General features: G+C 36.4%; 1 protein-coding gene across 2 annotated transcripts; it reads right to left on the reverse strand.

The window, feature by feature from the left end:
• Positions 1-475: 475 nt before the first annotated feature.
• Positions 476-23,909, reverse strand: LOC135688160 (uncharacterized). 2 transcript variants are annotated; one of them, XM_065204887.2, is made up of 13 exons: positions 23,464-23,908; positions 21,837-23,085; positions 17,414-17,528; positions 16,457-16,693; positions 14,857-15,652; positions 13,101-13,371; positions 12,313-12,677; positions 11,020-11,349; positions 7,058-7,263; positions 5,780-6,056; positions 4,981-5,233; positions 3,866-4,150; positions 477-3,169 (listed from the first exon to the last, which is right to left on the reverse strand). In XM_065204887.2, exons 2-13 carry the CDS (start codon positions 23,075-23,077, stop codon positions 2,818-2,820), a joined length of 4,728 nt encoding a protein of 1,575 aa, XP_065060959.2. In that variant the 5' UTR covers positions 23,078-23,085; positions 23,464-23,908; the 3' UTR covers positions 477-2,817. The 2 variants fall into 2 exon arrangements, with proteins under 2 accessions (XP_065060960.2, XP_065060959.2); XM_065204888.2 differs by having other exon boundaries at positions 476-3,169; positions 21,837-23,909.
• Positions 23,910-25,469: the final 1,560 nt, after the last annotated feature.

The raw sequence follows: 25,469 nt of genomic DNA on the forward strand, positions 1-25,469 counted from the left end.
ATAGACTGATGTCTAATGGTTTCACAAAAGTGGTTTCAGTTTCATTGACTGTGATGCTCAGGAGGAATGTTCAGAAAGGGCCTAGGCATCCCGTGCGGTAGTGTAGAGGAGGGAATAGGCAATTATAAAGCCTAGTTTTTTTAAGAAAATACATTTTCCCAAGTGATAGCTGGGTGATTTGCTTGCGCAAACTATCAGGTAACTTAAATCTTAAAATGTTTCCTTGTTTAATTAACGAAAGCTTCATATAAAGTAAATTAGGGGCTGGGCATTTTTGGAGGTAGGTCTCTGGTGGGAAATAGGTGATGTTTCAGTGCAGATATTTTAGACACCGTTTGTGTTTCTGCTTAGGGCTCCGAGATTTGTACGAAACAAATACTCTAGAAACTAAGTTTGAAAAATCTTCTTCGTAGAAAAACGTAAATTTTTTTCCCGGGCAAAAGTATAGGGGTAGGTTTTTCTCCACAGCAACTGTGTTTTGGTTTGAAATATTGAAAAATCAAGCTCGAAATGAAGGCAGGTGATTGGCTAATGACATTTTGTAAACAAACTCGCTGATTGGTCTAGAACAAAATGTGCTCTTGTTCATTTTACCACGAAAACAAATTTGGCGCCAAAAATACGCTTTTGCTGTCTAAATTAAATTCAATTCGCTTCGATGTCTAAAACCAAATTAATTCGCTGCGCCCATAACGCGCTGTCTAAACTACGCCTCACTGAACTTTAGCAATCAAGAAGGATAAGGAAATACAAAAGGACTTCGGGGAGACAAAAGGACTTGATGGCGGAACGATAAAAGCTAGATTTTCATTTATTTTCAGCAAGAAATTATGTTACCAATCTAATTGTACACGTAAAGCGTTTTCGTTCCTTTAAATATGAAGAGTTCGGCGTTTTTGAGAAAAATAAGAGTTATTATTGAGTTGCCGAATACATAAATCCTCTCTTATTATTTACAATCCTCAGCTTTGAAAAAGCTCTTTCATAGTTTGTTGAACCTATTGGCAAAGTGACGAGAACCTTGTAAAGAAGGACCAGCTGTGGAAAGGCACTTTGCAGGTTGTACTTATCTTCAGCTGAAGAACTGAATGGAAATTTTCTCTATTCAAAGCCTTAGCCAAACGATTCGATTTTTCGCTCGATATTTCTCTCGACATTTGATCTCAAAATCGAGCGAAGTCAAGTATGGGTGGCCAAACGATTCGATCTTTCGCTCGATTTTTCATTCGATTTTTCACTCACGCCAAAAAAATAAAGGCAAAGAAACGCAAATCGGCTGCCGTGTTTATCTTGCGTGCAAATATCCTTTTACAATCTCTTGACGAACTCGAGCGACATAAGACCCTGTTCGTCCGTTCCATGCAGGAACCGCCATTAAATACTTATTTCGTTTAAATAAATTACTATTTTCAGACAAAATTTTGTTTCTTTTGATTAATTCCATCACTCGACGCCAATCAACTTGCTCGACAAATCGAGTGAAAAATCGAGTGGTTTTGCCGGGGCTTAAATCAAGACTTTCTCCTGCAGCCGGCTGAGGGCTGCTCTTCTCTCTAACTTTCCTAAATTTACGGTAATTATTGATGAAAAAGCTGTACTTATCTCTTAATTTTTCGTCATCCAGGCCGCAATTCTTCGCAACCTTTTTGAATGACACTGCACACAACTGCCTTTCAATTTTTTTTGAAAACATTATGGGTTGAGCAAGGCAAAATCTGTCAAATTTGCCTTATGAGACGTGAATCTTGTATTCATTGAGCTGATAGCTGTATCCACTATCACGATGATATACGGATTCCCTATTTTCTTCAAATCCATCCATGCAATTTTCCCCTGGCATCTTTTTCTTTTTGCGTACTCGTCGCTCGACAAAATTTTGCTCTTCTAAGTCATGGCGAAAACAATAACTTTTTGCGTCTTCTACAACACCAGCGAATTCATTTCGAAATGAACTGAGTTGAATTTTAACTGTCGGAAATGGGAGTTTATAAAATAACTGAGACCAGAGCGTTAATTTCCTTTACAAATTTCAGCAATGTGAAGATTCCGACAAATATTCTAATGAAAATAGGTAAGAAGGGTTGAGCATGCCCTATTTTACGACAGGTTTAAAAAAATATGCGACCTTTTGGACAGGATCGATGAAAACCTTACATTTTGTCTAATATTTCAAATTTTCCGATAAACGTTGGATTTTCCGACTATCCGACAAAATTTTTGCCAGGGGGGTGGCTGTCCCCCCTGCCCCCCCAGCCACTGCGCCTCTGATAGTCATCTATTAGTTTGATTGGTTTCTTTACTTCTTTCATGTTTGAAAATTCGACCCGTCAGGTACATATTTGACATGAGGGGTACAATTTGCATCAGAGTGACGGTCCCGGCCTGACATCGCTACAGTGTGCCGTGAATATGACAGAAAGTTGCCGTGAATGTGAGAGAAAGTTTGTCATTAATATAAGAGAAAGTTTGCCGTGAATGTGAGAGAAAGTTTGCCGTGAATATGAGAGAATGTGTGCCGTGAATATGACAGAAAGTTGCCGTGAATGTGAAAGAATGTGTGCCGTGAATGTGAGAGAAAGTTTATCTGAAAAAAGAATGTTTGCTGTGGAAATTATGGATATGTTCCGTGACCCTTGTGGGCCACCATAGCTATGCAACAAAACTACTTTTCTTTTTATTTCGTTTAAGGCTGAGAAGCCACAAAGAGGAAAACAACTTGTCTATTAATGGTTTTCTTACTATCTCTTAATGTTATTTAAAGCAAAGTTAAAGATGAACCAATGTGCACATAACTCTAGCAGCCAACAGCCGACAGTTTTAATGATTTGAAGACTTTCTTGAGTTACTTAACATGACTCCTAAAGACTGCTGAGCCATGAGATTGATATCATCAATTCCAAAACCTGCAGGCAATCTCTGAAATTTCATCCATTTACTTGCTTTCTGTATTACAAGATCCCACTCTGCCTTATATTGGGCCCAAGAACGCAACAGCCATTTAACTGCCAGAGATGTTGCCCAGATTTTTTCGTAAACTTCGCTGAGCTCCAGTCCTTTATGGATCTCTTTGTCATTGTTAAGGTCGAAGGTGGGGTCCACAAAAGGACAGCTTTGCCTGAGTTTTGCCAATGGGGCAGGGATGACGTCAGCTAGCTCCTCGTTCAACATCCTGTTCGAGATTAAATGATACAAAATTAAAACACAGCCCCATAGGTCTCAATATGTCAATGTTTATCTATACAGCTATGTACACATTCGTGCCAACTTATTTTAATTCTTGCTTTGAAACAACAATTAACTATTATGAAACAGGCACCGCGCAGCCATTGGGCTAGCAGGGGCTATAGCCCCTCCACATTTTTGCAATGATAGGTTAGAAAATATTTTGGAAAGTTTACTCTAACTATGCTCTAACGCAACATTGGATAGTATACTCCTAAGGTCTAGCAGTTTTTCTTGACTGGAAACCCTTTTTGTTCATTTTTTAGATGTTTTTCTTGCTGTTTTTTTATCCCCAAGCTAATTTTATGTATCTTTATTTTATAGCTTAATTTTATGTAGCTATTGATATCTTCTTTGAACCAGATTGTTTATAAAACCCCAGTAGAAATAAGCCAGTACTTTCAAAAAGTGGCATTTTCCGGCGTTCTAGTGGGCGTAGCCTCAAAAAATTTCTGTCACGCCCTTTTCAGCCCTCCCACATTTAGACTGGTGCACGGTCTCATTTGTAGACATTTGTTACCATTTGTAAACTTTTGTAAGTAAGTCTAAAGATCAAATCGATGAAGAACTTATATTTAAGGTCTATTTCATTGCTATTTTGTATCCCATTATCATCAATTTTAGTTCATTTCAATATGTTTACCAAAACCCATCTGAGCATTGGATGTCAACCATTTTCATGTATCCCGATGATTCAAACAACCTCTTCTGCACAAGTAACGTGTGGCGTGATGCCGAGGCTGGAGACAGCAGTGTTGAATTTTCAGGTGGTTTTGGAGTAAACAATGTAAATTTTGTTGTCATTATTTTGTGAGTTTTGTTGCCAAACTCGATCTGTTTGACTTCTTTTCTTTGGATATCATACATTGGTGGCGATTCTGCCTGTAATTCAGATGTATTTGGCATACTACGGTGACTAAGAGAGCGTCTGCTTGGAAGAAAAGAAAAAAAATTAAGTAATGTCGATGGCAAAGTAAAATTAATAATCTGATTCAAAAGTATCAAAATAAACGGCTCAAAGGGAATCAATCCAATCGTATACGGATTTTGTTGCAAAATAAGTATAAAGAAACAATCTTTTCGTGATACAAAACTTGAAAATGGCTTTCAAAAAAGCAAACATTTAGTAAACTAAAGCTTTTCGTCTGACACTCTTCAGAGTTTAAAACATCAGAACAAAGATCGAAAACTCTACGCTAGGAAACATATAAACCCAGTTGTGGAACGAAATAGGCCAATCAGAAACACGAGCACATGACTGTTGAGATTGACCAATCAGTGCCGCTTGCCTATTGAGAACGTTGTCCTTTGGTGTCCTAAGGTAAAAACGAACTCCTTTTGTCTACACAGTAGCGGTTTCCTAGCGTAGATTTTTCGATCTATGTTCTGACGTTTTCAACTCTGAAGAGTGTCAGACGAAAAGCTTTAGTTTATTAAATGTTTGCTTTTTTCAAAGCGGAAATATTCTAAGAAACAACAATAAATAAAGTTATAGTGCATGGATCTCCGTTAGGCTCATACGATCGACATGAATGAATATGATCTCTTCTTCTTAATAAAGTTAAAGTTATTTTCCTTCAGAATATTGTCTGTGATGCAGGCTAAATTAAGTGCCAACTTGGTGAGCTTCAAGTTATTCACAAAGCTTGAGGTTTCAAAGTTCAAGTACACAATTTGTCGTAGCTCATTTTTCTATTTGTGTTTTAGCGTTAAGTTACAGGTATTATTTTGAAGACCTAAAAATCCGCAAAAACTTACCCTCGACGTTTAGAGAATTTCTTAATGAAAACAGCTTCTTGCTCTTTGCATTTGTCGTCTATAACAACAAGCACTGAGTATTTGGAAGCCACTTTTGCTGATCTGCTTACTTCGCCAATTAATGTCGTGATATATTCCTTGCCATCGATGTTCAATGATGTGTTCTCTTCTAGTTGCCGCTCAAGATCCAGGATAATTGACTTGGCTGCCAGCTGGTGGATGGTCGGCTCAAATGGTTTCTCTGTGCTGTTCTCTTAGAGAAACAAACCAATAATTACACGAAATCATTGCAAAATTTTTACAAGTTGCAAGAAATCAGAGCAATTAGTATTGAAAATCATGAAAGAGGAAAGAAAGAGACAAGCTTTTGGTCTCAAAAACTTTTAAACAGCACTGAAAATAATTTATACTGAAGAACTTCTTGTCCAGCACTCCTCAGATCAAAAAATTTGTATAATTACAATTTTACATCTATCGAGGCTTGGAAAATAATTTCTGCGTATCTTTTACCCATAAGTGTCAGAGATATTTTTTAATTGAAAATTTTATCACAGCAACAAAGAACTGAATCAAATGATGATTTGTTGATATTACTAGATCAGGTATAACATTAATCTATCAAGACGTCATTCTTAGTCGACTGTCAGCATTTGAATAGTGGTTGAAAACACCAATCTACCTATAGTGAGATAAAGAAAATCCAACTATTCGTGTGCCATATCTAGCAGCTTCCATCGACAAAAACATGCAAATCTAAGTTCGAAATCCGTTAACAAAAGTAATATGGCAACTAACTTACCCTGGTCTAGAGCAAGTTTAAACGGTATAAGCCTCTTGAAAAGGCGCCTCCCTACATTTCCTGTCAGGTAAATCATCCCTTGGTTTGGGTTTAATGCAACGTTGTCTCCACTGATCTCCTCCCCATCGCCCAAATCATGCATAAAAGACGAGCTAATTGTCCTTGACCTTTCTAGCAGTGGCTTTGCATACTTCATTGATGACTGGCGATTGACTGGAAGTTTTTCACTCTGCTTGTCTAAAGACATGCTATTGGCTAATCGGCCAATACTCTGCAACTGCATTTGAAAATATATCCAGATTTAGCTACCCTCTTGCAAGACATTTTTGTCACAAATGATATTACAATCATAAAATCATAGTTTTTGGCTGAAAATAGAATATGATACCTCAAATGTGCTTTACTTTAAAGAATAATACCCACTCCTACAGGTAAATAAAAGATATTCGTTTACAGTCATTGAACAGGGCATTCCACGGTTAATTCAGAAAATTCAGAAAAAAATGAGTCATGCTCACCCCTGGATATAGCAAATGTCTGCTATATTGTTTATATGAACTTTATAGAGCAACTTTAAAATATGTGGCTATAAATGTCTTGCATAGATTGTGAAAGGGGGTCAGAGCATTAGATTCGACTTGGTGTAGTGGCACCAAAGTCGAATCTAATGCTCTGGCGGCTAGAAAAAACCATACAACGTGGTTTTTTCTTTTCCTTCCAGAGATTTAGGACGAATGGTTCATTCGTAAAAAACAAACTTTTACTTGTTGCGTGTTACAGCCACAGGCAACGTGGAGCAGGGGGCTGGGAGGGGGAGGGCTTTAGCCTCTCTTACCCTCTCCACTTTTTGGAAAAGCCTCTCTTTATTCATTTTTAGCTCCCGCACTTTTTTAAACCCCACACTTTTCTCAACGCTCCACGGTCCCTGAGCCGTAGCTCTATTGATGAAAAGTAAATAAATAAAGAAAGGCGGTGGGATAAGTCATCTATTGTCAAAGACAGGTCAAATAGCTAGCAAGCAACTAAGTTAGAAAATACATCTGTTTGTACAAAATCATATATTTATGTTGATTTGTCTTTAGGATTTTTTAGGCACAGTAAAAGTTTTCTTCGATTGACTGATGTAGACAGCGTTGGAGCAAATAAAGAAGGAAATTTTTCTTTTCTTTACTTCTTGATCTAAAAGGATAATTTTGAAACCAAAAGAGCTGTAATCAAGCAACAATCTAGAAATGCTTTGTTTTCTGCACTTTCTACAACTGTAATTTTTTCGTTTACCTGTCTCCTTTTAGAATGAATGCGATCATCTGGTCTTGTCTCATCTGACTTTGTTGTGCCACTTCTGCTGGCCTTTCCTTCAAAATCAGCTGCTGAGCTCTGCCTCTCCAAAGCTCCTTTGCTCGACTTTGTATCCCCAGTGTTCTGCCGTGAGAAGATTCCTGAAATTGCTGTTCTGCTGTTTGTCTCCTTACTTGTTCCTTGGTCTGAGGATATGAAGGGGAAAGAATGTATTATTCAGCAAGATTAAATTCTTTTCATATGCTCAATAAAATCTTACACTAATGAGATACATATATACATTACTTTAACTACTTTACTACACTTCAAGGACGATACCCCAGGGAGCAAGCGATAACGCCTACCCCGGGGACATTACATAAAGACTAACAAAAACAAAATTAACTACAGGCCAATAATTGTCAAACTGCAGTATGTTTCCTTTATAACAGTGTAATGAATGAGAAAGAAAACAATGGGCAGCCCCCCCCCACACAACCCCCCACCCTTCCCCAATATGAATTTCGTTTCGACGGCACTGAACTACATATTGATATAAACACGTTTTACAGAACTAAACACATTCAAATTTAGATTATATCTTAACTATGTTTTACATAACTAGAAAACAATTAACAAGACAAAGGAAGTAAGATAGGGACTAAGTGACTGATAATTTTGAAATAGGCTCAATTGAACCGACCAGTTTCGTGGAAGAAATTTCTGGTTAATTCAAAAATAATTTTGTTAATCTCACTAGGAGGGTCTTTATGACCAAACCAAGTTCAATCAATTGAAGCTTTTTAATATCTTCCCTGATGCATTCAGGATGCAGATCCTTATCAAATGCTACTTTTGTTTTCAAAATCTCATCGTCATAACAATGTCTATCTCTTAAAATCTTATAATTCTTTTGAAAAGGCCAAAATAAAACATTATATTTCACTGTTTTTTGCTTTTTTGAATGCCCAAAACATAGTATAATTTAGTTTGCATCTATTTTTCAAGCAAAACACTTAAGCGGAATTAAAAGCCATGAAATCTTGTGGGGGTGGAGGTTGAATTAATGTGAAAGAGGCATGACTCACCAAAGTTGTGATATGTTAAGGCTATGTACAAAGCCTTATTCAAAATTATTTTCTTTTATATTTTTCAATCTATGTATGTATATAAAGAGCTTTAGCGTGTTAACAACAAATTACTTTTTACACTAAGATATCTTAAATGCAGCTCACATATTTTTTCATAAGAAAAAATTTAAAATAGTAATGATTGGGGAGCAATTCTTCATTTCTTAATGCTTTAGGCACGGTGAAGAGAACGTCTTTGGCCTATTTATCATCAACTAATTTTTGATAGACATTTGCAAAAGCGAGCTATCCAAATAATGTCTTGCGTCGTTTGCTTTCCTAAGCCATTGTTTCATTGAATTTAAATATAAACTGTAAATTGCTGGTTGATTGCAGCAATTTAAGCAAGGCTTGAACTATTAAATTTGGCAAGAAATAGCATAGGTTTCAAATCTTTCACTGGCTGAGCGACCAAATTTCTCTATACCTCATTAGCCAATCAGAATTTAAGAATATGACAACATACTTGCCTTGCAGCAAGATTTAGGCCTATTTTTGATCGTTCAGAAGCTATGATACCAGGAATGTATTTTGGGCAACATTACTGACCATGATAATCACTATGCGCTTAAAAATCTTTGACATTCATAAAACTGACGAGCAAGTGATCCAGGCATATAAGTAAGTGGAAATCTTACTCATTTTATTTTGCAGATCATCTGACGGTAGTGAAGCTTATCGTTGGCGTCAAAGAAAGAAGCAAAGCAAATTGATGAGAGCATTAGAAGGACCATTTTTTCAAGAAAAAATTTCTTGATAAATTCATAAGCTTGCACACGGAATAGATAATTTCTAGTAAAAATTGCAATGCCGAAATTAATTGAAGCTGTTTGGATAACTCTCAGTTAGAAAATTACAAGCCAAAATTCAGGTTGAATTGTTTGAAACAAATTCTAGTTAATTAGAAAAAGTTTCGGGCATCACTAGGAACATTTCTTGTGAATTCCTGTTAATCACTTTTGTGAAAGTATAATCTTTACAGAACTAAAATCAATTTGAGGAATTTTCTTTATCGACTGTTCGGAATAGTCTACCATAAACTTTTATGCAAACCAGACTGAGAAATTGCTCATCCAATCGCAACATTGTCAATTTCAGATAAATGAATGATATGATATCTATTCTCAAGACATGAAGTGAAAATATATTTTACCTAAATACCCACCCGCATAGACACAGACAGAAAATTTTCTCAAAAACTCAATTACTGCGGAACAAGGCTATTAAAAAAAGAAGAGTTCCAAAAAAACAAAGTAATCATGTAAATTGTTTCTGCTTAAGCTGAATTGTCCATCATTCACTTTGGCAGCACTATGCAGACTCCTTTCTACTTTAATTTTTGTAGAAATCAATTGCCCTCTGTCAGAAACCTAGTTCCAGAACTCAGATCTCTTAACCCTATCTTGATCCACGGGGTGGGAATAATTTAGGCCTCCTCTCATTTTTCTATGCACACGCTAAAATCGGAGCAAAGAAATACTGTCAAGCCTTAATGAATTTTCCTGAAAATTATCCTTCGATATTATGATGCAATTTTGAAAATAATATCCTGTTAATTGTTGCCATAGCAATTAGCTTTTGAAAGGGTACTTTATAGACAATATATAATGCTCTTTAGCTTCCATATCCAATGTAATAATTTAATGAAACTTCTTTCATCTATAATGTGAATTGAAAGACACATTTTGCTGTTGTTAAAAAGATTGAAAAATATTTTCAGAATTGCGTCGGCAAAATTTAATATGAAACTCAAAATGATACATTTGTTTTGATCCATCCTTTGTTTCTGAGCTGGATTTTCAGCAGAATGCCTGTAGCCAGGATTTAAATATAATTGAATATTTTCATCATAAAATTGATACTTTTGACTGTGTATACGTAAAAAAAATTTTTTGTTGCTTTTATCATAGTTTGTGATAAGCTGTCTTTCTATCTTTTCGCAAAACCTACATAAAACTACGTTCTGTTACTTAATGTGAATCTTGAAGATTTTTTTGCTAAATTGAAATGTATTGATGATGTCATTAAGACGTCATTATTGATTATATTGACGCGAAAATTTCCAAATCGAAATTTTAGAAGAAGAAGATTATGATATTCAAGTCTCAACCTCCTGTCGCTAACTAATTAGGAGGCTCATAAAAGCTTTGTCCAGATAGCGTTAAAATACTTTAGGTATTAGCATTTGCAAAAATGACATTGTTTTGTCTTGATATTAAAGGGCCACACCAGCTCTAAATTGTTATTCTAAATTGTATTCAAGAGCACGACGAAATCAGACCGCCTGAATACGAACCTGCTTTCATTTCTCATCCTGCTTTCATCTCTTACCGTTGTGTAGTTATTTAAGTTTGTAAACTGGTCATTGAGTTCAATTTTTTCATTCTCACTTTCGTGGCACTTGGAATTGACGTCAAAACCATTTTCGGCCTCGGTCATAGATGTCATGTTGTCAACATAGTTCCCTTTTTTGCAAAACTGATAATTATTTCACTTGGCAGATTTTATTTGGGAAAATTTATTGCAATATGATAATGCATCAGGGTTTAAGCACAATCTTTTAGCAAACTTTAAAACTTTTATTAGTTATATCTCGCTTAATTTTTAACATATTGAACTAACTTATTGAGTTAATCTAGAGGTATTTCATGATGTTCTTTTATGTTATAATATCAAAAGTCGAAAATCTAAAAATTGACTTTTTTTACGTCATTCTTATAGCACTGTAGACTAGGCTGAACATGAAACCGTTGCATAAATTGAGTACATTAATGTATCACTGTGCGTCAAGGTGTCAAGACACGATTGAATAAACTTAAAGTCTAACCGTACCTGTTCGCTCTGACAGTCGGCTAGCTAAATTTCTAACACCATCGATGAAAGAGGAAAAAACAGATTTATTCTGTCCATCTGTTGGGCCAGGTGACCTTTGAGGGCTGCTCTGTGCCTCTTGGGTTACATTTCCGCCATCAACTGATCTGTCGCAACTTTTACGCTTTCTGAGTGTATCTTCGCTCCTTGCAGATGCCACGCGGTCATCTCGCGATTTCCTGCGGGAAATATGCTCTGCAGATGCACTTAGTCTATTGCTCCCGTGCGAAGCAGCATATTTCCTATCGGCAACATTGTCGTTGCTGAGAGATGAGGTCCGACAACTCTTTGCTGCAAAGACAAAACTTTGCAATTGTACATGAATTAAGAACAAATAGACAAAGTTGTAAAAATGATGAGCGTTGACACCTTGCATCGCCGATAAACAATACAAGAGAGATCATTCCACATTTATATCTCAGCATTCACAACAGAAAGTTAATCGCCGAAACCATCTTGGTGCTTCATAAATGAAGAAAATAAAAAATGGGTTGTATAATTTTTTTGCGAATTTAGAGAAGCGTTTAAAATTCAAGACCATTCAGTTTTATATTTAAAAAACCCTTGATTTCCTTGTGTCCAAATTAGTAATATTTATAAATCAAAAGAAGGGCTGAAACGTTGCTTTTCATGATTTGATCTTACACAGCTAAAATCCCACTTGGCTTGTATCAGCTGTCAAAACAAAGCATTTTGTTAATATAAAATGTCCCCTTACTAACTCGTATTAAAGAATTTGAGTCAGATTTCCAAGTACATTTTGTTGCGACTTTTTCCATTCCAGTTTAGTAATTTTTCAAGACATTTTTTCAATGGCACAGTAATCGTAAAAACATCCGGAATAATGTAGAGCTGTTATTTGCCATATCCAATGAGCCCTGGCTTCTTTGATTTTTTGGCATCCAGCCATGTGTCCTGGCCTGAAAAATCTGTCCAAAGAAATCAAGAATTGGCTCTAAGAATGTGCCATTCTTGGCATTTACTATAGGGCCATTACTTAAAAATGAAGAAGGTTAAGGAACGAGTGTTTTCCTGAATAATACTGTGTGTCAATTTACTTGATATGGTACTTGATATAGCGAGTGATACTGTGGATGCCTGCGCTGTGGTGTGAGAATTTGAAGGAATGAATGAGACATTAAGAAAAATATAACAGTCCTCAGCAGAGTCACTACAAGTCAGTTCATAAGAGCCATTATCCGAAGTTTATATTTTGAGGACTTTAACATGTAAAGCATTGCCTATGTTCCTTACCTGACGCTGCATCACTTGTAACTGATCTTGCTCGATCATAAAATGTACCGGTTGCCTCACTACGTCCAAACTTTCCAGCAACATAATCAGAAGAAAATTCAGCTTCAAGTCCAGAATGAGGTCGACCCAACGATTTATTCGACTTTCCACTTCTTTCAGAATGGCAATCGTCCGAATGCTGTCTTTTATATAGATCAGACTTTGAAACGTGCATGTGACGATCGTCTGGAAATTTTTCCTGCTCAAAGTACCCGCTGGATGATTTTGAAACGAGACCATTATTGTTTCTTTTTGGATCCAGACGATTATGCATAACTGACATCATGGCGTCTTCCTCATGATCGCTTTTTGGTTCCGAAGATGATCTAAAATTCAGCAATTTTAAAACTTTTCTACGCATAATTGCAAAATCTAGAAGCAAAGAGATTTTTCAAAATCAATCTGTTAGCTTCAATAGCAAATATTTGTGACGTTTTTAATGAAAGTTCTTGAATAACTGCGTTTATAGGACAAGGATTTTTATATAATATATATGTTTACAAATTTTTCAACTATTCTGTGCTTTAAGCTTATAAAGAAGATTCTGAGCAGCAGTAATAAAGAAATTACAATGTAAAGATGCAATTTTTGACTTGCAGTAAAACATCAAAAACAACGGATGAAATTACAAGCTACCTGCGTTTTTCTTGCAAAGTTATACTTTCTTAGATCTTTTCTATAGGTTGAAAAACTGTTGCATTGCAAATTTTCTTATAGATTTTCAAATATTTATAACACAAACGACGTACCTATTTCCAAGACCACTATCCCTTCTATTGCAGCTCTCAACCAATGACTGTTTATATCTATCGTGTTCCCTACCCCACGAGCATTTCACGAACTCTTCTTGTTGTAAGATATAATCTATCAATCGTCGACGTTTATCGAGCACCAGGACCTCCAACATTTGACAAATTGTCTGGAAATTTGATTCTTCAATAAAGTGCGTGTTGACGTGGTCATCCGATAAGGATTGCTTTAACCTGCGAGCTTCCTTGCGCAGACTATTCGCATCATACCCTGGAAATGCAATATCCAAGATTAGCACAGTACAAATATTATAGAAAATATGAAATGAATCTCGCCAAAATTATCATTTAACAGGTTTTAACTTCAAGAGTTGCAATGAAGCAGTATCAATGAAGCACAATATGATGTGCACCTGTTTACAAGTGATGATCAAAAGGCAAAAACAAACTGTGAAATTTGAAAGTAACACGAAAGAGCGGAACCATATAATATGTGGATAAAACATCGGACATTCATATTGTGATTTTGCCTTTTCCCCTTTTGTGTTACTTTTGGACCATACCTGGATATAAATTTTCTGCTGACTTTCGGTCATTATCCGACACCCATACTCAGAAGAGTGTCATATGAAGAGTACTTAAGTAGCTATGTATCTGCTATTTCGTACAATCTTCAAATTTTGCGGTACCAAAACGTTAAAAACAAAGCTGTATGGCTTTTGGCAATCTATTTGGTAAGAAGAATGTCAAACGGGGCATAATAAAGGATTTGACTGGCACTAAGTCTAGCAGTACACTGCACTAAGATGTTTGACATAGAAACGTATATAGACTTGCTCAATGGAAACTTATCAAAGACATGCTATAGACAGTTGCAGTGGAATTAAAAGCTACATCTAAAAGAAACCAAGCAAATTTCCATATAATTTACAAGATGTAATAATGCAACTGGTAGCTTTCTTTTACAATTAGCAGTTACCGTGAAGATTTTGAAGATGGAAGTAACAAGATGTTTTAAGTAATTTAGCAATATCTAATCGAGCTAACTTTACTCAGAATGTCATTAGGTGAATCGGCCACTGTCATAAAGTCTCATTTCTAACAATGGGCCTTTGCGAGGGTGGCGACGGTCCAAACAATGGCAGTAATTTTCTACGGATTAACGAAAATTTTAGACAGTCGGAAAATGCATTATGGGATGTCTACGTAGCGCAATGACTCATTGTTAGCAATGAGTCTTTAATGATATTTTCCCGATTATAATTGAAAATTTGCTCTATCGTTGGTATTATTGCATATAACCTTAATTTCGATTAATAAATGAAGCTTTAGGGCATTTGCTTAGTGACTAAATTTCAAAAAGGACTTGAAATCTGCATCACCTGAACCGGAACACTAACACTTAACTGACTTACTGCAAAAATGTCTTGATTTAGAAAACGATCAAATATGTCAAAAAAGGCAAGATGGTATTCCTATCTAAAACTAAAACACCAGAATGAAATTAACAGTTGGCCTAGCTTTGTAGGCTAATTTTACATGTATGAATATGAATGCTATCACGTCCAATAATAATTAGCAAAGGAAGCTTAGAAAATAATCCTATAGTCTCATCGACAAGATTAAACAAACAGTACTGACCAATTGCACTTACTTTTCTCTTCACCGTTTGTACATTTCGTGTGGAAAAGCTACACTACCAAACTTACTTGAGGAAATTCAAATTATCATAGGGGTACGATGTACACTAATCTACCTTTCATTTCGATATCTTCTTCGACGTTGCTTTGAATACCTTTGTTCAAATGAAACCAAGTTGGCAAGACATCGTCGAGGCATTCGCTGTCATGGCTAAGAGGCTTCCCATAGCCCAGCTCAAGACTTTTCACAGAGCGCCTATCGTCTGAAACTTTATGACAGCCACCTGCAAGTGGATAATCACTTGCTTTTATATTGTCCATATTCGGTAAAGTATCCCAATATGGCAGCTCTGTACAAAGTTTTTGAACTGGTGATCGTCCTTCATTGCTTCTAGCCGAGTTATGACGTGTTGGATACCCTGGATGGGCAAGGTATTTTGGCAAAGACTCTACACCATGATCTTGTGATCCCCCGTCGCGACAAAGGATATAGTGACTTCTTATATCACCCGTACTAGCACTGAAATGGCTTTCCTTGAATGTGCTGCCGGTAGATGTCTTTGACGTTAAGCGTTCTGCTGACCTCCATTGCACCTCGTACAATGGTACACCAAGTGTGTTATCTGATTCAACAGAGTCAGGATTCCGACTCACTCGCCACGACTGCACACGATCAATGGAACTACGCTTACCATGTTGCCAGCTATTACTTTCTGTGAGGCGTTCTGCCTCCTCTTCGGTGAGAAACACCTCGTTGTCGTTAAAGTCATCCGGCTCTTGTGAATGGTTAAGATCTAGCCGATTTCCAATTAAACTATGATGCGAAATATCGCTTGGCGTGGAAGTACTTTTGGATAAGATGTCTTTATTTGACCGATCATCGCAAATAAGTTCCACTTCGAATTCATCTTCCTGAAATAAAAGAGAATTGGCTCGACATAAAGTAGAAAGGAAACAAGCCGTACCAATCATGAAAATTGCAAAAATTGCATAAATCTAGCACTCATTGAAAAAATAAAAGCTTAAAACAAAAAAATATCTTAATCATTGTTCAATCTCAATCTCAATCTCAATGTTCCAGAAAATCAGCCAAAAGACAACTATGCCCAGCTATGTCTTGGCTGCAAGTAATTAGGCTCTTGTAAAAACTCACTTTGTAATTTGCAAATAAAAATAACTTAAGATAAATGCAGCATTGGACTAACTCGGCGTCACCTGTGCTAAACTCTGTCTTGGCGCTTAGTGAATTATCTGGATATGTGATTTAATCGATTTTTGTTGGCCTATGAAGCACTAACGATGACACTAACAAGTGTCTATAAATTACATCATCCTTTTTTGTTATCATGAACTCACAGAATTCTTAGCACTTTCAACTTAGGAATTCCAAAGCTTTTATTCAAATCCCTATTTGACGACCTGTAATATGATCAAACTGTCACTCTTCATATCATCGGTCATTACACTTTCAATATGTATTTTGTTGAAATATCGAATAGTTTAAGTTGGCTAGTTTCGGAAAGTTTCTAGCAAAATACTTTCTTCTGAGACGCTCGAGTTGGCAAGGCCAAGCAAAGACATTTAATACCATTAGAATGAAATTAAATTATCGCTTCATTTTTTAAATTTCGCAAAGAGCTACTAAACATGCTAAATAAAGATGGGTCTCTCTCTCTCAAATAAATAACGTCGATTTCTCTTTGTATCTGTTCATACCTCAAACCAGAATTCTTTTACAGAATCAGAGGAAGATCTCTGAGAGCGTTTCTCGTTTGAAGTAGCCTCCAAATCTTTTCTCCTTGCTAGAATTGCGTACATCGTCAGGCGGTCTCCGTCAAACAAAGGCGGTATATGCTCTGGAGTATAGATGACGTCATAACCATCTGGCAAGATCCAAGATGCACGTAGATTTGTAACTGCAGGCTGTAAAGCTACTTGAATCTTTTCGATCACCTTTAAAAATATGACAAGCTTTATATAATGGGATAGCATTGCCAAATGTATAACGAACATTATAGTTCATCAGGCAAAATCGAAAGATGGTAATTGCTCACTGGATAGATAGGCAAAGACTTTTATGGTATCTGCCTGCAGGAACTTAAATATTGTCATACAAGTAACCTTTATCAAAGGAAAATGGTTGGTTAGAGCAACAAGAAGCGTATTGCTACTGGTTAACGCTAACTGCTTCTTATAATTTAGAACACATTATCTATTAAATTCAAGAAAAACTAGTTTACACACGATAACAATACAGCAATCTTTTCCGGCATTGAACTGGCTAAACTTCTTTTTGTTCTAGGTGAAAAGACCGCAATATTTCATTTGCTGAAGATGGCTAGGGAAGAAATTATCTTTCCATTTGCACTTACCTTTTCTTATTACTGGATGGAGTTTTGGAAGAATATGAGATCGGTTCACGCCAGTTGTTTCTCGTTAATATTTCTATAGATTTGTCATGAATAGATAAACGTCTTTCAAATTTTTGTTCTGAATGTTCCAAGAATATTGAAGTTCTAATACAAAGCTGCAACTTCCAAGATCTACTTCTTTTTCAAGGTGAAAAGTAGGCTATATCACTTTGCTTAGCAATGTTGCAGCGACGTAATACACAATATGCCAAACCTCAACTGAAACGTTAGCCATTGATAACAATAAAAATTTTTTGCTAACCTTTGGTTGAAGTCGCTCGCCGACTGGTATGACTTCTGTCCTTCCATGTGTAATGAGAGCCAAATCACGCAGCAGAGGTAGACAAATGTTTTCTCCAAGACCAAAGGTAAAAATTCTTAAAGATGATAAGACAAAAAAAATGTTAGCAGAAACATTTTGCACGATCTTTAGAAGGAAATAAATTAGCGTCTATCAGTTTTAGTTTATCAGTCATGTAAGGTTTCAAGACAAAATTCCCAAGACTTTATATTTTTGTATGTTGCTTGAGTTTATGATTCAAATTACATCCAGTTTCCGAGTTTATGATGTACAAGTTGGAGGATTACAAACGAAAGAAGTTTCGTATTAGATCAATGATAATAGTCGTGTCAGACAGAGATCCAGCAACGATATAGCAAAGATATAATTTTTTTCGTAGATAAGGCTCCATGCACCAAGATGAGAATAAAGAGCTAAAGAGGCAAATGAGAGTAGAAAGCAGGAAATGATCAGGTAGTCCTAGAAAGCTGCTTCAAAAGTTCAGTGATGTGATATTTTCATCACTGGATCTCACCCAGCGGTGCCTGTAAAAAATTTGAACGAAGTGGCCTTTGAATAAACTGTTCACTAATCTTTTTGAGGATCATTTGACTCTAACTCTGCACGGAATTTACCTTTACAATGACAGATGCAAAGAAGAAAAGGAAGGATAAAAAGAAAAAAGCATTGAGATATAACAGGAGATCATTATGAAGGTTTGCTTGGTCTAGAACAGGCCAATAATGACGTAATAGACACACCCACAGCACGTCAGAACTGGAGGAGCTTATCAGTCACACTCTTTTGATATCAGCGCTTTTTCTGTCCTAACCCCCCGACTTGGATGGCATTTTCTACAGAAGCCAATGATTTTGAGATTTCTTGTTTGTACTAAATCCAAAATCAAAAACTTCCTTTGGTAAAATTGTATCATGCGTCAAATTTGATTTCAGTTTTTCGGAAAATTTTTAACTGAAATTCACAATGAGCTCCAGACCTTGTTTACATGCAAGAAATTCCAACATGAAAAGAGTGTCATTTGAAAATTAGGGGTTCTGTCTACCTGGCCTTGGAAGTAACGCAAAAGCATTCTATTTTCAAGACCACAGCAAAATTGTATCAGTTGTTTTTATCTGCTCTGTTTGCAAAAATTAAGGAACTTTCAATATGATTTAGAGAACTATTTTAACTCTAAAGATGTCACATGTATTAGGATAGTAGTAATTCAAAACAAAGAATTTATTGAACAGTGTAAACTTATTCCTAATTTTACCATGATTTTAGTTATGTAAGTATTCTGATTTTCCAGGTCAACATCAGCCACCTTGAGGCTGCCACTTTTTAACCTGCGTTAACAAAAATATTATGAAATGAAATGAAATGAAAAACTGTTTTAGTAAAAATTGCTTAGAACAGTGCATTTTCCAGCAAACTAGAATCATCAAAAATCGAAATTTTTCCTTTTCGGGTAGTTACTATATCTAGAGCTTGTCCTGATATACAGATCAGATCTTTGGGTTTGGAAGGTCCGTTAGTCCGTTTTTATTATATTGCCTTGTCAAAGTTTCTATCAAAGGGTCCTGAAAAATCTGAAGTGTGCTATGTTTCCAAACTTTATATTTTCTGTTTGCGAATTGCATAATGTGCAGCTAGTGTCAATGCTGATGTGCAGTCGTCCAGCTAAAAATACGCTTGATGCAGGAAAATTACACATGCCATGTTTCTGTTGTTTTATGTCCTCAGTTGATATGATGCTGTCTTCGGTACAAATTCAGGGCTCCTCGGTTTCAAATTTGACTATAATTTTCCCAACCAAAAGGAGACTGCCACCCCGGCAAAAATCTGAACTCTCACCGGGGCACTTAGACGGAGATGACACAACAGGGAGCTAACATTATCGAAAACTTCTAGACTAGAACTTTTTCTTCAATTAAATATGACTTGTCTAGCGAAATGAATGGTCCATCGACCATCGTCTTCTCGTTGCTTAAAGAAGAGACTCACTTAAGCAATGCTTAAATCGCTCTCAGCTAGTCTCAATATCAGTCAGGGCAAGCATCGACTAATGCAATTATATAGACCAGCATTTTCGAAATTGCATTTTCGATTCTTCTGAAACCATGCCGAATCAGTTCCTGTTCGTTACGGCATTGCGACAAAATATACAAGATTAATAACTTGTGCTAATACGAAAAAATTTTTGATCAAAATTGGTGATAAAGCAGATGAAATCATAAATATTCATGAAAATTAAATCAATTCTAAAGCCCAATGTTGATCATATCGGATCTAGCATTAAACGAATATTGCCAATGCTAGCTAACAAGATCACGATTTGTAGACTTAGTTTCCAATACTTTAATTTAACAGTCAGTGGCATGGAAACACCATGTTGGAGTTTTCCAGGTCAGAAACTGCAAAATTATGCAAGGAATGTATCACGAGAAGGCAGTTTAAGAATCTGTATGAACATTTGTTATGATTCGAGACTTTAAAATTGCATATGATTGGTTTTGCCCGAAGTAAAGAAATGAAGAACGAAGTAAAGAAAAAGAGGGAAATGGCGAGAAGTTTGCAAACGAACAAAATACATAAAAAAAAATCTAATGCTGGGCACATTCCATCTCGTTCTCTTCCGCATTGACCTTTCAATTATGCATTTTTTTGCCTTGAAACGTAACTCCGTCGAAATCCCTATTTTATTTTTCAACTTTTCCTAAAGCAATCAAAGCTTCAAGGTTCAAGCATATGTATAGTGACTCAGCCTATATTTATCAGAACTTTGTTGTACTGCGCAAGCAGCAAAGTCTTTTTACCAACTAGCTACAAAACACTGACCATGAAACTGACCAAAACACTGATCAGGAAACCATGTATAAAACATCGGTTGAGACTTTAAAAGCTTACAAAATCATAAAATTATAAAGATTGTCTTATTATTAACCATGAAACTTGGAATTACAACATAGAACAGTCGTTTGGTACTTATCAAAAAGTTGACTTCTTCGTCTGCACGACATTAAGAAAAATGCTAGAATCAATCCCAGGAAACATTTAAACGTGCAATATATGGGTGTTTCATCAAAATTTTCCACCAAAACTCACGTGATCAACCACATGCGTCTTGCTTTAATGTATTTATATAAATGACAAATTTTGCCCGAAAACATTGTAATGCTTCTTGCTATTTTAAAATCAAGTGCCATCATACAACATCAACTGTTTATATTCAAAACAAGATAAGAAATTACTGGACCTAGAGCCACAAAATATGGAATAGGCCTTCCCGTACATACGTTGCTCGATCACCCTTCCTAACACCCTTATCATCAATCTTTCTATTTCAGAGAAATGGGAACAAATTAGGACCTGAACCCCACGTGGTTGTGCCATACCTAATGCTGTGTCAGCTATGGTTTTATTATTGGGTGATTCCCGTTATGCTCAAAACATGATTTTGAAGATTAAGCTATTGATAAAGATAAAATTAAAAATTAATGAGTGAAAATAAGATTTGTTTTTGAAATGCAATTGTGTTGCAATTGATAAATAATGCATACTAGAACAGCATCTTACGGTTTGAAAATGAATTATATCGGTAATGCATCTGAAAGGTGAGTATTTCAAGAAAGAATTTTGTGGCGCAAAAGGTAAAATCCCTCTGCAAAGTTTAGTCTGCAGAAAAAATGTAGATCTCTATAACAATAAAGTCTATTCCCAGTGTGTTCTTTTCATCGAAATGTTATAATGATGTTGAAATTTCAATCTGATGAAGTGGGAAGCTTTGGGTTGCAGCAGATTTGCTTAACCTTATATCAAAGAACGACATTACAGCTAGAGGGAATGAGAACATAGAACTGGCCTAAGAGCAACTGTCAGGCTGCCAGTGGCAATTCAGGCAAGGTTCTTAGAGGCTCATTGACACACACGAATCTTAGAGACTCATTGCTAATAATGAACCATTGCATCCCATAATGCATTTGCAGGCAGTCTTAAATCAATTTTGGTCAATCCGTAGGAGTTTACTGCCATTGTTTGGATCGTCACCTGGACAATTTGCTACCCCTTGTTAGCAATGAGTCTTCAAGAGCCTCGAATAGCCTTTAATGGCTAGTCACCAAAGGCCAGGCTGCAAAGTAAATTGAATTGGAAACAAGAGCGCATGCAACCGGCAGCGTAATGACTTGCTCTGGGCCATCTTTTCGTCTTTGTTAAATCCAGCAGTACTGCTAAGCCCTGATATGGGTTAAACCGGTCTACCACATACTTTTTTTAAAAGTCAGTGATTCTTTTACTCTCACTAAATTTAATGCCCAGCAATACCATAGTTTTTTAAAGAATTTTCTTAACAACCGACAAAGTCGCTAAAAGAAACAATACTGCACTGCTTAATAGTGTGACGTACCTTGTGAGATGACTTCGCTTTTTGACGCATTCAATGACTTTCGATGAATCTGTGACAACTCCGTCTGTTACCATAAAAATCTGGCGTGGCACAGCCTTGCGAACTGGTCCACTGAAAATCCATTCAAGAGGCTCCAGTAATGACGTCCCTCCCATGTCTGCACGAATTTTTCGCACGTAGCAACATGCTTCCTCGAGATTCGCTTGTGAGTATGGCTGACTTTCTTTAAAAAGACTTTGAAAGTAGGTCCCAAAGCTTAAAACATTGAAATACGCATTAGATGACAAACTATGAAGGAACAAAAGGATCGTCTCCTTTGCACTGTTGATAAGATTGCCATTCATGCTGCCACTACGGTCAATCATGAAAATGAACTCTGAAGTACCCATTGTTTCTTCCCTTTGCAAATTAGAAAAATCAGGCGAATAGCTCAACATCAAAACAGGGTTGTTCATTATATTACTTATTGGGTTCTTCTCCCCGAATTCGTTAGTATGTGTGTGCCGGGCCTGCTCAATATAAATAAACGGTTCGCGTGGTTTTTCAAGAAGAAATGACAATTGAAAGTCCTTGTCAACATGCTTGAAATTGTCAGGTAATTGAACGCGTATTTTTGCGGAATCATCGTCTTGAGCTAATGAATCAAATTGAATAGGATAGGTTCCAGAAGACACCCTTGTAACACGACAAGGGGCCTCGATGCTTACTTCGATCTCAAGACTGTAACCTAGGGTTGATATGGCGGGAATGCACGGTGCAAATCGCATGCTTGGGTCTTTGCTTTTCATTTCTTCGTATTTTGATAAGTCAGAAACAATTCGCGGGGTGAAGACACTGGGTAGCAAGAATTCCAGTGCAGAGTTGTAAGACATCCAGAAAATTTCCGTGATCACTGTAACTTGTACTTGTATAAGTATCCAAGGCGAGAGTCTGCCAATGCTTATCAAAAATTTTTCGTCATTACGTGGTTCAAAGTCGTAAATTGCAGTCTTTTTTTCTGATTCATTTTCATTTTCGATATCGACGAAAAGATATCGCCCCTCGATATTAGCTTCAAATTCAACGACATGAGATGAAAAATCAAGCGGCATGACAAACATTGCTTCAATTTCAACCCGATGATCATTGTAATACGTCAATGCGGCTGTTGTCCGCGCGGTAAAGCCACGTATGTCTGCCCAAACAGACGAGGAGCGCAGAGGAAGGGGTGATGATGTTTCCCGATTCAATAATCCTGCCATCTCAGTTGCTTGAAAGAGAACACAAATTATTTTATTTCATTTGCATCTAGCAAATTTGAATGTGTATGCAAATAGATCAGTAATATATCATACAACATATAAACGCGTAGGAAGCTCCCTTGAATAAACATCAATAACCTTGCCAAAGAAACACTTCCTGGAAATTGCATTGTTTCCCCTCATCTCTTATTTTATTTTCGGTGTCTTTATGGTAATGTTACATGTCTTTCTAAAATGTAATCCTAATGGCTCCTCAAATTGAAACCATATCGTTCGTTGAAATTTTCCTTCATGCAAAGTTAGGTTAAGCCTCAACCCAAAACAATTTTAATTTCCATACAAACGCTGAGTTTTTGAATGCGTCCTTCAAATGTTTGTTGACCTACCTTTTTAGTACTACAGCATTTAACAATAGAAATCTCCAACTCCGACTGTGACTGCAAGTGTTTTTCTTTGACGCAAAGAGCTTGTTTTTCAAATGGCAATCCTCGCTGCAATCGCTGTATAGCTGAGAGTAGGGTCGTGTTGTAATAATCACGTCGTCAACATATAAACGCTTCTAGACCGAACAGCCAAGGTCAAAATGGCCTAAAGCTGGTCGATATAAATTATTTTGATTTCCACAGCTCATCACGAAAATAACATGTTTGAAGGTATAGATTTTAATTGCTGTAGTGGTAAAGTCAGCCAGCCAGGAATGAGAGTCCTTTTAGACAACTTTGAGGAAGCATAATGCCTCGATTAATCTATCAAGAGCTAACATTCAGCTATACGCACTTGAGCAGGTCGTAAGGAAATTAAGATGAACAAAGACGAACGCAAAATCCACACAAAAACATTGCGCAGACCGAAGGCAGATGTTTTTGGCTAATTAATCCTTATAACAACGACCTGTTATTTATTTCATCAAAGAAAAATGAGCACTTTTCTCGCAAATCTCATCTCCTAATCAAACTGCAAGAAACAAATAAACTGCAGGGTGCCTACGTTTGTTAGCAGTCCGCAGATAATTACAGCCAAGAAAAGTTGGACTCTCGAATCATAATCTCAGGTTAAGAAAGTCTAATTATCCAGACAAATTCTAGATAAGGTAGAAAAGAAGAGCAGAAATTCAAGAGACTCAAAGCAAATTTGTTCAGCCTTTCAGCAAATTGACAACGGGCAGAGAAAAAACGAAGGTCTTATGGAAATGACAAGAGAGTATTGAGACGGAATGCAACAGGTTGCTGCCCGTGACCTAAGATAAACAATCGAATTAGACGACGCAATTATTCAAGAAAAATATTTTTTTAACTTTTAATTCAATTTAATTTAACAATTAACAACGAAAGAACAGGATAATGTTAACAACATGATTCAATTGACAGCTAATTAAAGAAAGCTTGCTTATCAAGTTTAATTGTATCAGCCTACCTACTGTATATTTGTGCAAGCTTCTTTGTTGCAAAAAGTCTTTTGACTATTTTTTGTGATAGATTATCTCAGCATTGAGATATGATGGATAAGGTTCGATGATTTCAATTGTCTAAATTAAGAGTATGATTGAACCTTAATTAATTTACTTCTTTTTTGAGCGTAATTAAAAGACTTTTTACTTAGTATTTTCATAATAATCTGTTAACGCGCACAGTTATAAGGCAGGATGCATACACATAAACAGTTCTTGAAAATAGCCTTTCGATTAACTAACTATTCCTCAAGACATTTGGTTCAAAATTGATTGATAGAGATCTAGATACAAATTCAGATGCAATTTGTTCTGCACAATTTCTGAAATAACTGTAATTCTATATTGACTATTCTTATCTGTTCTCATTTCATCCAATTTCAATCAAAGAAAAATTCATGGGACCAAAGGCAACAAAGCTAACATAGAGGTGAACTATGGCCCTACACAGAAGGTTTTGTCTTATTGGGAAAGCAGAAACGCAGGTACAACAAGGCAGCTGGCAATTGATTTATCAATAAATAATGCTAAAAAGATGAAATTTCTATACGTCCTGTCATGTCATTTATTCAAAATGATTGGGTTGAAATCGCGTCCAAACAGGTGAACAGCGCAGTGAGTAGTCGGATAAGTATCATTCTGAAGATATATTCTTGACAGAAGGTGAGAGAAATCATGCCGGTTCAGATTCACAGCTGCATGCGGCAATAGTGAAGTACGTCGCCCGAAGGATTCTCGTTTTGAAAAGAACGATTGTAGATTCCCGGATTAATGTTTGAGCTTCGTCATCGGGGAGCACATTGTTTCTAGCAACTTGCTGATTTCTGTGCTAATTAAGCGACATAATAAGAGTTTCTGAGCCCAGCCGGAGGTGAGAAAAGAGGGATAGAAGAAAGCTGCCTTTTTTGTCTTAGTAGGACACTTTTAAAAATACAATTGAATCCG

The sequence above is a fragment of the Rhopilema esculentum genome, unplaced genomic scaffold (genome assembly GCF_057945365.1).
Source record: "Rhopilema esculentum isolate cy_ngs unplaced genomic scaffold, ASM5794536v1 HiC_scaffold_36, whole genome shotgun sequence".
NCBI lineage: Eukaryota > Metazoa > Cnidaria > Scyphozoa > Rhizostomeae > Rhizostomatidae > Rhopilema > Rhopilema esculentum.

What these genes read in the sequence shown, in the direction of transcription:
- LOC135688160 (XM_065204888.2), bottom strand. Translation starts at nt 23,077, where the DNA reads ATGGCAGGATTATTGAATCGGGAAACATCATCACCCCTTCCTCTGCGC. An exon ending in TAAACTTGCTCTAGACCAGG is followed by an intron (nt 5,234 to 5,779) that starts GTAAGTTAGTTG and finishes TGTTTCTCTAAG; the next exon opens with AGAACAGCACAGAGAAACCA. An exon ending in CAATGCTCAGATGGGTTTTG is followed by an intron (nt 3,170 to 3,865) that starts GTAAACATATTG and finishes AATCTCGAACAG; the next exon opens with GATGTTGAACGAGGAGCTAG.